This window comes from Zonotrichia albicollis, chromosome 3, assembly GCF_047830755.1.
Source record: "Zonotrichia albicollis isolate bZonAlb1 chromosome 3, bZonAlb1.hap1, whole genome shotgun sequence".
In the NCBI taxonomy this organism is placed as follows: domain Eukaryota; kingdom Metazoa; phylum Chordata; class Aves; order Passeriformes; family Passerellidae; genus Zonotrichia; species Zonotrichia albicollis.
In genome coordinates, this window is record NC_133821.1 from 76,589,681 (window position 1) to 76,602,191 (window position 12,511).

General features: G+C 44.6%; 2 protein-coding genes across 3 annotated transcripts in view; one reads left to right on the forward strand and one right to left on the reverse strand.

Moving 5' to 3' along the window:
* The window catches only part of DCBLD1 (discoidin, CUB and LCCL domain containing 1), a 46,293-nt gene extending 35,728 nt beyond the window's left edge, over positions 1 to 10,565 (reverse strand). Inside the window, exon 1 of one of the 2 annotated variants that reach the window (XM_005490678.4) lies at positions 9,924 to 10,554. In XM_005490678.4, the coding sequence (XP_005490735.3) occupies positions 9,924 to 10,503 (580 nt within the window). In that variant the 5' untranslated portion in view covers positions 10,504 to 10,554. Of the gene's footprint in view, positions 1 to 9,923 lie in introns of both variants that reach the window. The other variant, XM_074537926.1, reaches the window with a different exon arrangement.
* A 13-nt stretch (positions 10,566 to 10,578) lies between these two features.
* Positions 10,579 to 12,511, forward strand: part of ROS1 (ROS proto-oncogene 1, receptor tyrosine kinase) — an 85,761-nt gene continuing 83,828 nt past the window's right edge. The window contains exon 1 of the mRNA XM_074538606.1: positions 10,579 to 10,768. Within this exon, the coding sequence (XP_074394707.1) occupies positions 10,579 to 10,768 (190 nt within the window). The remainder of the gene's footprint in view (positions 10,769 to 12,511) is intronic.

Consider the following 12,511-nt stretch of genomic DNA (forward strand, 5'->3'; position numbering starts at 1 on the left):
TTGAAATGAGATTTGAGTTATGCATAAGAACAGATAAGTACCCAAGAAGGAAATCAACTCCTTCCAGTCAAACCTGTGCCCTCTCTGCTCATGTGGGATAGGAGAAAAGAGAAAAAAACCCAAGTTTTCTTGCCAGATGCCATCCAAATCCACTGCAGTGGTCTGAAAACACTTTGGTTTTCATACAGCAACTCTAACCTTCATCACTAACAGAACCATGCATGCTGCAAATATAAATGGGTTCATATCTTCACTGCTTTCTGAGGTGGAGTAAAAAGCAGAGTTAAGTGCTTCATGTCTAACCTCTCCACTGCCAAACCTGGGTCAAGAGCATCAGCTCTTTACTGAGCCATTACAACAGAAGAGACACCTCCACAAAACCAGGACCTAAACCCTTCACTTCCACAGAGAATGGTGAGATGTCAGAGCTTTGTGCTTTTCCTGACAGTGAGTACTTTTCCTGTTGCCCTCAAACAAAGGGCAACACCACAGCCCTGATGCATTGTTGGGCAGGTGAGAACCCCCACTCCTCCTTCCCAGCAGTGCTGGGCTCAGAGCCACAGGCACCATAGGGAAGGTAGAGGGAGAAATGGCCACACATTTGGGAACTTCACAAACCCCTGGATTCAGGGCAGATGCCATTTACACCAGCCAAGCAACTGGCTGAGCCCTGCTTCAAAAGTATATAAATCCACAGGAGGATTTTTTGGAAGTCCAGCTTTATGTTCTTTACAATATTTTGTGGATGCAGAAAAAACTACTTTAAAATAATGAAAGAAGCCACTAAAATTTAAGGCAAGTCTATAATGAAAAAAACCCCAAAGTGACTGTCATCCTCCATGGCCTTAAATTAATATTAATATATTTTTAAGGGAAAAAGTCTCCCACATCACAGTATGCCCTATTGCAAAAGGAAAAACAAATAGCACATAAATATTTTGAGTTGCATTTTAATTTAACTCCATTAAGAAGTCAAGAAACACTTTATCCTCTGTGCTGCAGCAGTTCCTGAGGACACTTATTTTGCTGCCCAAGCTAACCAAGTGGTGGCTGGCAGGAGGACTAAGAGCAGGAAGGGAAGGTAGAGCAGCAGAAGAAACAAAGGAACACTGTGGAGTGCTGATTTTATTGCCCAAATTATTTACTTACCAACTTCAAAGGGATGGAAAAGGAGAAGGAGGCCAAACAAACCACAGCATGTTTTTCCCTCCTCTTCACAGACATTATTTACTGTAACGTCCCTCTTAAAGCAGAAATGAGAAAGTAGCAAATGACCTCCAATTGGTTCTGCGGCGGTTCCATAAATCACAGATTCCCACCATGTGCCCAGTCACCCCCACAGCCATTCAGGCTCAGCTGGGAACTGGCTTTCCTCAGGATGTCCCCTGCAGCCAGCCTCACGAGATGCTCTGCCTCAAACTATGAAAAGTTATTTTGGTAACCAGTTGGATTGCCATCATCAGGTAAAGAAAAAAAAACCTTGACAACCCTTTTGAACTCTTATCTAGCAATGTAGCTTACATCCATACGACCATTTTTCAAAGTTTGAGTTTTTTAGCCATTGCAGCACAGCCACCTGGGAGCAGCCAGGGAAATGCTTTCAGCTACATGGCAGTGACTTTGCAGGATTGCTACAACTGACCTGGTCAGCCTTTACTACCCCAGCAACCTTTCACCTTTGCAGAAGTTCTCAAAGACAAATACATACCAAGATCCAAGACTTTATTTATTTAGCTGCTAAAAGGTCAAAAGAAAGCAGATATCTCCTTATAAGCAACTTCTTCTATCAACATGAAGACACATCCACCAAGCCAGAACTTTACACTCAGCATGCAGGTTTGAAACCTGAACAAGTAGTAAAGTCTTTCTTACACTAACACAAATGTGAATCACGATCTGGTTCCACTGCAATCTGTGAAAGACAGACAGTACCAGAGCACATGTCAAAAATAAGCATGTTTTAGTCACTGCTTCCAGGACTTAGGCACTATACCCAAATGTAGCCCGCCAGAGAAGCGAGCTTCAGTGCTGGAATTTGCTTTTTAGCACTCTAAATACAGCACTCTTGAGCTTGTGGGTGTGAGAAAACTTCTATGCCTTTTTAACTGCTGAAACAAAAGAGATTTGTAATTTATTTATTTATTGCATGGCTTCATTTAAGTATTTTTCAATGCTTTCCTTTTATGAAGGTGGCATATTGCTGTGACTGACCACCTCAACATCTTATTGTTCAGGTGTGAACAGATAGGAGAATGGAGCTACACATGTATGGAAATTTCAGAGGAATCTTAGAGTTCCATTTTTGCAAAAGGAAAACTGATTTTTTGTTTTCTAAATAAATAAATGATTACTATGAGATACACATCCATATTACACACCTCAAGTGCAGAGAAGGCACCGAGTCCACTGCCAAGCACTTCTTGTAGCTGCATGTTCCGAAAGAATTGTGAAGGACTATAAATAAATGGATGGCCACAGTTCTCCATCAGCCACTCGTGCAGAGTAACTGAGGACCCTGGTGATGGTTCAGAGCTATGAAGGCTATGAGGAGCAAATATCCCACAGGCAGCAGTTTCTTCCCTGCCCCTCTGCCCACAGCATCCCAGAAATGTGCCAACAACAAAGGGCTGGAGCAGGAGATGGAGCTCCTTCCACCCTGTGCTGGGCAGTCCCTAGGCTGGGGGGACATTTTGCCATCAGGGCATCTCCTCCAGTTCTGCTGACTTGAGGCAAACATGAAGTTGGAATTTTGGATTTTTATTAAGGGCTTTTCAGGCAAAGTAGGAAATGCTAATCTTAACTAAGAGTCATATCATATGTATGCAAATTGTTTGCTCTACTTTCTCCATCTGTTTTCTTCCCAGGTTTTTCTCTGCGCTATGCTTTACTGGAGATTAACTTACAGTATATTGCACCAAATTTGGACTGTGTGGGAAACATATGCTGCAAGCTCAAGGCCACACTCGAATATTGGGTTGCACAGGAATAGGAATATTCACAGCAGTGCTAAGGACTGACAAACCCACAGGGACAGGAAATTCAGAGACACCAGGGTAAGGAGAGGCTGAAGCAGAGCTGTTCCAGTTACAGTAGCAGGTGGGAAGGCAAGATTTCAAAACAGTTTTAATTTGGGCAAGAGGAAATGGCTGAACATGATAGAATGAAACCACACACTCCCCTCATTTCAATATGCAATTACCTTGTTAGTGTGATACATGTTGAGCAAGACAGACAGTTATCAATGATGGAGGATGGTCTTTTTTTCTAGAAATCAAACTTGTCCTGACTTACTTGAAAAATCACACATCCACCTTTTATGCCTGTACACCCAGGTGGAATATGTCATTTGTTACTAAGAAAGGACCAGAGAAAGGATGCTACTTTTCTCAAAGTGAATTATACAAACACTCCATTATCCCTAAGGTGTAAATCAACAAATATCTCAAGAGACAACAAACTGGTTTGTGATGGAAACAATAATTGTCATTTATCAGCACAAAAAAAAAAATTATGTCTTTTGACCCAGTGAACCCAATGTCTAAGAAACTATTTCCTCCATGGTTACTGCAAACTAACAACAAATGTTTTTTTGCAACTCCAGTAGAAATGGAAGCAAAATTTTACTGAACTAAGATGAAGAAACAATCAAAGACCTACTCCGGCCTGATGCACTGAAAGCAAGAAATGCCTTTTTGTCCCACAACCAGCCTGTTTGATACTCATCCTCAAGGTACTAAATAAAATGGTACATGCAGAAGCTCCATAAGCTTTTGTGATCTTCCCAATTCATTGTGGTTACATATAGCTGCTGTAAAAAATGTCTTAAATTTAAAAATAAAAAAAGAAAAGAAAGAAAGGAAAGCAGCTACATCATTACTTAAGTACTACAGTGTTGGTTGTGGCACCACGTGTGACCCACAGAATCATTGTTGTGCTTTCTGTGACACATCAATGAGACTGCATAAAAGGTATTTACTTAAGGATGTGGAAAACAGCACAGTATATTTTTTGCCACCCTGTGTACACCACTTATACTGTAACTCCATAATTCCATTCTGACCAGATGTTTTTGATTAGCAGTAGTATTAAACAATCACATTCTCAACTTTTGAAACAGGATATGCAGAAAGATCTGAACAGTTTTTCACTCAACCCAAGAGTGAATGTCTTGGTGTACCTGCTTAGTTTGATACAGTATTAGTTTGCTTTCCACCTACAAAACACAGCAACTAAGTTTCATCTAAAAAAATAGTGGCTTAATTTTCAAAACACAAGCATTAGCAAGACCATGAGTTTAAACATATCTCTTCTGTCTGTGCTAAAATCCTAGATCAGTAAGTGCCAGTTCCTTGGGTTTGAAAACGCTAACATGACCACTCAAAAAGCCATTGGTAGCTCAGAGGAATTGAACTTCAATGCCCCTGCAGCATGCTGACATAAGAAACATGGGCTAATACAAAGCCCTGCCTTTGGGAGGAAGCTGACACAACAGGGAAGGCAACAGCTCAAATGTGAGCCAAGAACCTCGCTGCTCAAACACCCCAGCAGAGGGAGACCCACAGGATAACTGAATTTATTTTACAAGTTAAAATAGATTTTTGCAGACCCGGAGGACAAAGTGTGGACTTTTGTTGTTGCTGTTGTTATGAGTTCATTTTACAAGTGAGACATTGCTGACTATTAAGATCAAAACAACACACCAACACAGAACTGGTGTGGCACCAGAGCAAAACACGAGTGAATTTCAGGCAGAAGCCACACATCTCCTTTCTTCACAGTTAGTGCAGCTGCAACAACAAGGCTCAGGCACATAACAAAGCCATTCTGTTCGGGTGGGTGAAGAAATCCACCTATGTTTCCAGCTTTTTGAAGTCTCTGCTGCTACTCCATGAAGAAAAGTTTTGTTTGATTTCTGACAGGACACACACAGGCCTTTGTATAGCATGAGGGATCACATCCAGAATTCCCCATGTGTTTTTGTAATTTGAAATAAAACAAACAAACAAAATTTTTATTCAATGGACAGGAACATCTGGAAGGTGACATCAACATGACTTCAACTTTAATGTCAAAGCATTGGACTGAAATCCAATATTGTTGAACAATTTGTGGTGGAAATGCCAGAAACTCAAACATCATGGAATAAAACTGTGATGGATATGAGGTTTCTGCAGCAACTGAAGGAAGAAACAATGTTTTAGGGCTTAACTAAATGCCTGATGAACACTAACGTAATTACAGATGTAGCTCAGGATGAAATGCATGATACTAAATATAAAAATGAACACCCTGGTCCTGTAGGCGGCCTGGGGACTGGGTTTCTAGCCTTGTCCTGCTCTGCTTTCCCCATTTATTCTCCTGTCCCTGTTATGGTTGGCTGGAAAACACCTTCACTGAAGCTCTTTGGAGATGGACAAATGCTGCACAGCTCGGGTGCCCTCATCCTTCTTTGTGCCTGTGTGGGGGAGCAGAATGGAGCTGCCATCAGACAGCAGCCCCGTCCCATCAGGGAAACAGAAATCACAAATATGGTCCCAGTGGGACTGGAAATCTCACTCAAAGGGGATGAGAAAGTACCACCACCACCAAACTAAGCCTTCATGTCTTGGAAGGAAACTGCTGAGAGGCAGGTCCTGGCTCTGTCAAAAGAAGAGCCAGGGAGAGAAGCAATGAAAGACCAAAATGCTTCCTCTCCTCAAAACACTCAGCTCCCAGGCCTAATTATACAGCATCAAGAATCCTAACCAAAACTACTGGCAGCCTCTCTCTATGTACGAGCATACAGCCAACCTCAAAATTGTGGCTTTAGCACTCACACAATTTTCACAGGCCAAAATCAGTTTAATTAGATAATTTGTAATTTCTTTTGAAAGCAAAAATGAAGGTATCTGTATACTCTTAAAACTAGTCAAACCACTATCCTTTTTTTATTTAAGCATCTCTTTAGCTTGTCCCAGTTTGAAGTTTCCCACTCCCAGTTGTAACACTAATTAAACCTTTTGGGGAAGTTGTGCGCTCATTCTTATGCATTGCTATTAATACTTTTTATTGCAGTTAGTTGGGATCCAACACCATTCCACTGAACCCAGTCAGAAGGATTTTATTTTGATTTTGTCTGGCTTGTTTTATTCTTAGCAGATGGTGCAAACCCATATGTTGATGAGTACATGCCACAGGAGAGCATCTGATCCGATACAGCCAGCCCCAAACTACAGCGATGCCTGTGCTGAGGACTTCAGTGCCTGCCACCACACAGGACCACACTTCTCAGCATGGTGTGAGAGCTCAGAAGGCCTTTCAAAACTATACCAGTCCTGGAATCTAAGATACTTTTGAAAAGGTACCTCAGGCATCTCTATACAGTAGTATGACTGTCCTCAAAATTGGTATTTTTTCAAGATAATTTTTACTGTGCTACCCACGCAACTCAGGTGGACTAAAGGTGACACTGATATGTGATAAATATAAATGAATATATTTTTGCATATGCAAATCAACAAATAATTTTCATGAAATATGACTTAACAGCCATGCAGCTAACAATTTTCCCAAATCATCTTTTTCTCCCCGCATTGTCAGAGAGACTCCTACTGCCCTCCCTGTCTTTGATTTTGTTTGAAATACATCCCCTGATAACCTAAAGTGAAGTACTTATGAAGAGCTTACAGCTATTTATAGCAAAGGCTGTGTGACTGAAAACATTGCAGTTTTCTTGTGGTGGGTACTTGCATTGCTTATGAACTGCAACTGGAAAACTGTTGCCTCCCTCTTTAGCAATTCTAGTCAGCATTCCCAAGGCAAGAGAGAGGGAGCCAAGGAAGGAAACAGACATAAGGACAAAATGCAAACAAACTGAAAATTTACCAATCACTATATTCAGAAACTGAAGCGGGGGGCGGGGGTTTGGGTACAAGGAAGACTCATCTCGATCTGCATTTCAAACTGCTGGAAATGGGCATACAAAGTGGATTAGCATGATCACACCAGTATTCCTCAGCAAGGGTTTTGTGCAAGCCCCTGAGAACAGGCATAATCTCTGGTAATTACTGGATACACTGTTGTCACATCGAATAACAGCCTTTCCTCAAAACATAAAAGTCTGCTCCCCATCGATCCTTCAAACTGGGCGTTGGGTACCACTGTCAACATACCCAGGAACACAGCAAGCAAAGCTCGCTCCTGGATGCTGATCTGCAAATCCCACATGAACTAGTTTCCATAGCTGTGTTTTATTTGAAGTGAAAATAAATGAGGTACAGCAAGAGCAGTGGCTTAAATCTTGTACTTAATAGATTAAAATCCCTGTTCCTCTTATGCCTTCCTACAACCAAACAACCTTCGGGTCAGTTTTAAGTCCTACTGGTCAGAAATGTGATAGAAAATGAGTCAAAACTCTGATTTCTGCTGCTCACAATTACATGGGTCAAGGTCTTGCTCAACAACACCAGAAGAAAAGACAAGGAACGGTGAAAGGCAAAGATAATGTGTTCAAGTTTGGCTCCCTTCTGCCTTGAGATTTAACTGCTGGGGGACATTTTTAGAAGAGATACCAGGATATGGGATGGCTGCTAGACAAGGTAAAATGTATATTTTTTACTTGTCCGTAAAGAACTGGCAACTGAAATCCCAAAAGATTGGTGTACAGCAGAATAAAAAGAGAAAAGAACCACATTTTATTATAAATTCCAAAGCTATATGTTACTCATGGACAGTCATAGATGGAGTGTTTGTTCCCAGGTGAGACCTACTAAGCCTATAAATATTTTTTTAATTAAAATACTTTCCCTTGATCCACAGCCTCTCTTATCATCATTTTATGGACAACAAAACTCCACATTCATAGATGCCTCAGACAACACACACATCTAACATGTTTTCAAGAACAGAAAGAGTGCTGACACCTGGACTCTACACAGCCACACTCAGATACAAGTCATTCTCTGAAATAACCAAGCCACAGTGAAAAAAGAGGTCTTTCCTTAATTTGAAACCGAAGTAAAAGAACAGAAGCAGTAACAGCCCTTTCATCCTTGTTCTGTAGCACCCCTCAAGAAAAAGAGGAAGGTAAAGTCAGCTCTTGAGGTGTCAGAAAAATATAATGCTTCATTTTTAAAAATGGATATTTTAAATTGAATATACTTAAACCAGTGCATCTTTCTTTGAACCAGCTGGTGGGAAACACCAGCGGTGATGAGATACAGAATTATCTGAAACTCGAGCCTGATTCACTCTGGCACTTCTCCTGCTCCATTACAACTTCTAAATCAAGTCAAGAAGCTTGTGTAACAGGAAGTTTGTATCCACTTATCCTTATCTCCTTTCTCCACTGGTGTGACTTTAGAACACTTAGCCCTTAATTTATAGGGTAATAGTAATAAACAAACACAGAAGAACTTCCACCCGTGGAGAAATGAAGTGTGTGGGGGGAATCAACATCTTTCCTGCTTTCTTGGCACTGGACAGATTATCTTGTAAATCTGAGTTTGGTCCAAAGAGAACCAGGCAGAATAGTACTTGTCTTTCCATTCTGTTGATTTGATAGTAGAAACACTTTTAACATATGAAACAAAAGTGCTTTTACCAACTAATTTGGGAATATGGACAAGATGGGACATTCATACGTACTACTGTGTTACTGTATGCACAAAAACCCCCTGAAATCCCAGCAGACTTACTATTACTTGACTTTCTTCTTCGCCGTGCCACTGAGTGAAGAATAAGCATTGGCAAAAGAGAAAACAAACAAAAAACCCCTCCCCTCAACACACTGATGAAAAGAGAATGGCTTTTTTTCCTTGCTACATATGTTTCCTGGAACATATCAAATTGGAATCCCAGCGCACGGAGGACAGAACAGCAAAGCTACCAAGAAACTGGCAAGTGGCAACACGACTCATACTAACTTCTCCCTTTTGTGGAGAGCCGTATCAGAAACCTCTGTTAATAGGAGGTTATGGGAAGAACAGGTATAAATCAACCGAAGTACTTTCTGCCAACGCCTGTATACAATGCCAATCAATGCCAATGCCAGTACAGAGCTAATGCACAGCGCTGGGTTCTGGAATTTGCAGCCAACTCGGGACCTTAGTACGGGATTTCTAAGTTATCTGAATGCACTGTCAAGCTCATTATGATGCTTAGCTGCCAGTACTAGCTATTTTATCGGTAGCTGCCAGTGAAGTCTTCTAAGACGGATGCATCAGGCCACGCACTGCAACAGCCAAGAGGCTGCAAGTCCGCGGGCAGAGATGTCAGCTGCACTGGTAATTTACACTGGAATCTTAGAAACACAGTGCAAAGAGAACGGTACGCACACTCTATTCGCAACAAACTGCACTACCACAAAAAGGCTCGGAACATCCCCTCGAGATCCCTACGAAACTTTGTCCCGACACAAGTACGGGCACTTCACTTTCTCCCCGAGGCGGTGGGAGAGCAGAGCTGCCCGTTCGCGGCTGCGGGACGGGGCTGCCGACCCAGCGCCGCCGGAGCAGACGCGGAGCTGCCGCTGACCCAGCGCCGCCCGCCGCGCCCGGGGCTCCCGCCGGGGCTGCGGAGGCGCGGCCGCAGCCGGGCGCCCAGGTGGCCTCCCCGGCACGCAACTTTCCCGAGACTTTTTCGCCGCTTATCTGACTTATTTTAAAAGAAAAAAAAAAAAGTCCTAATCAAAAAATACCAAGAAAGTCGTAGTATACATTTACCGTAAGGCTGGTTACTGCTTTAATCTCGCAGCTACTCAGACACAGGGATAAACCCGGCGAGGATTAACCAGGTCAGCTATATACAGCCCCGAGAGCAGCTCAGGCTACGCTCGGGCAGAGCAGGAGGCGAGGCCGGCGGGGGCAGCCCGCCGCAGCCCTGCGCTCGCCCCCCGCTCCCCGGGGCCGCGCCCGGCGATCCTCCCCGCCCGGCCCCGCACTCACCCAGCGTCTCCGCCCGCAGCCAGAGCGGGGCCGAGGCTCCGAGCAGCAGCGAGAGCAGCAGCGAGGGGGCGGCCCGCACCCCCCCGGCCGGGCCCATGGCTCCGGCTCTCGGCGGGGCGGCCAAGGCACAACTTCCCCACTTCCCTCCCGCTCCTTTCTCTTCCTCTTCTCTTCCTCCTCCTTCTGGTTGGGGCGGCTCCGGAGCCAGCCCGCGCTCCCGCGGAGGGGGGCGGCCGCCTCCCGGCATCCTTCCCCCCGCAGGTGTTTCTGCGGAGGCGGAGAAGGGGCCGTGCGGGGCTGCCGCTGGCCCCGTGCCCCGCCGGTGGCCGGGCTGCAGCGCTGCCGCCTCCCGCCTCCCCGGCCTGGGGCTGGGGGTGGAGAGAGGAAACGGGAGAAGGGGAAGCGCCACAATTCCCATTGGGCTGCCGCTCGGGGTATCTCCTCCTCCTGCCGTGGACCGAGGGGCCGACGCGGCCCCGCCGCCCCCTCCCCTCGCCGAGCGCCGTTCTCCCGCCCACCGCCGCTCCGGGTGCTGCACCGGGGTCGCGGCGTTTCCCCAAAGCCTTGCGGCCCCCGGCATCGCCTGCCAGCCCCCGAAGCTGGCGAGCCACGTACGTGCCCACACACATATATACACGCGCTCGTATATGCGAGTATGTTCTTGAGGAAACAGGATTATTTTGCCGTTCGCAGGCTGACTCCAGGCGCCGCTCCCGCTGCCGCGGCGAGAAGGGGCGCGGGGAAGCCGGAGGGTGTGTGCGGGGGAGGACACGAGTGGGGCCGGATGCTCCCGCTTGCCCCGTGTGGCCCCGTCAGCACAGCTGGGGCTGTGATGGGGCTTCCCGGTGCTGAGGAAGCGTCTCCACGCGGTTTTGCAAGCCGTGTGGTTAGCCTGTGCCAGCGTTGTCTGTTACAATTATGGGCGGAATTAAATAGGAGTTTTCTAAAGTATGATGTGAGCATCTGTCTCTCTGTCCGGCTTGACTGTCCGGCTCTGAAGAAACCTGTGGCATAGGGAGGTTTGCAGATGCACGGCAGGGAACACAGTGCCAGCAGCTGCAGGAGACCCAAATGTTAAGCAGGCCCCAGTGGTTTGCCTTTTAGAAATACCCTGGAGAATGGAAGGTGGGCTATCTGACTCTGTACAGACTTTTCGGGGATGAGTTGCTGTGAGGCAGGTGAATTCACACTGCTGGCAGGTCAGGAACAGAACACTGTGCTGCTATGCTAAAATGAAGTACAGAATTAGCTTGTATGTCAGAGACAACATTGCTAGATTTTATATTATGTTGGAAAAAGTCGAGTTTGGTAAACCTTTATTCTAATTGAGCTCTTGTTTTGTAAGTGTTAATGTCTGTTTTTTAACTTTTCAGACACCATATGTGATCAGGCATATTTTTTGCCATGTACCCAGTACATTATATTCTTGGTATATGTATTTAACACACGTTGTTAGTATATGAGACTTACCCTTCTTTCCAAAGGAGAGTTTGAAATCTAGACTAAAATGTTAGAGATGATATAAGGCAGAGAGAGTGTTTGTTAGTGCAGCAGTTTGGTGGCCAGACTAATCCTCACTGGATTTTGCCAACAAATGCCAAATCCTTCTGGTTGAAGGAGGTTGGGATGGGTAACTCTCTTGGAGATTCTGAAGGCTGAGAGACTTTTAAAGAGGAGCAGCATGTCCATGTGAATAAAAGTGGCCTGCTCTTGTACTTGTCTCGCAGATTGTCAGGAGCAAATCCATACAAATGAGGGTGATTATGGAGACAAAGTGGCTAGAAAGTCGAACTCTGCAAAGGCTTCAAGACTGGATTTAGAAATCCCTCAGAAGTGGTGAAAATATTGTGGTCACAGAAAATAATTTTTCCAATACCAAATTCTGGTCCAAAACCTACAAACAAGACTCAATGGAATAAGTGGAAACATGAGGGAGAGAGATGGATAGGATAACACATATATTGCAAAACATATATCATCTTTGAAAGAGTAGTAGCTGTTGAAAAGCAATATAACAACATATGAACATGCATTGTTTTGTATTAGTCTCAGCAGGCAATCAAAACCAGTCAGTCCCACATGGGTTGGTACTGGGAATTATACTGATCTGTACTCCATCAACTGAGATCTAGAATATATTCTCAGTTAGTAATAGTGCCAGGTTCTAGTTCTATTTGTTAAGAGTCATCATAAATATGGACAGAACAGTCCTGCAGGTCAATCCCAGCTAACCTTAGGGAAGCACTACTGTGAAAAACTGGCATTGGTGATCTTGGGCAATTTAATGTGCAGAACACTTTGCCATGGAGCTTGCAGATAATGTCACTAGTGCTGATCTCTCCACAGAACTTGGATGGTTGGTAATTGGTAGAGGCAAGTTAGGAGCCTTGGAAGGCCAAAACAGTTTTTGCCTGTCACAGAGCTCTAGAGGCTCAGAACAAAGGGGAAGGTAGGTTGCCAGATACCATGAAAGGAGGCTTTCTTCATCTGCTGGGCGCTGGAGGCTTGGCAGTGCCCTCTGAGACAGAGAGATAATGATTCAATTCACAGTCATTTTTATTTCAACGATTTGCAGTGAAACGATAAGT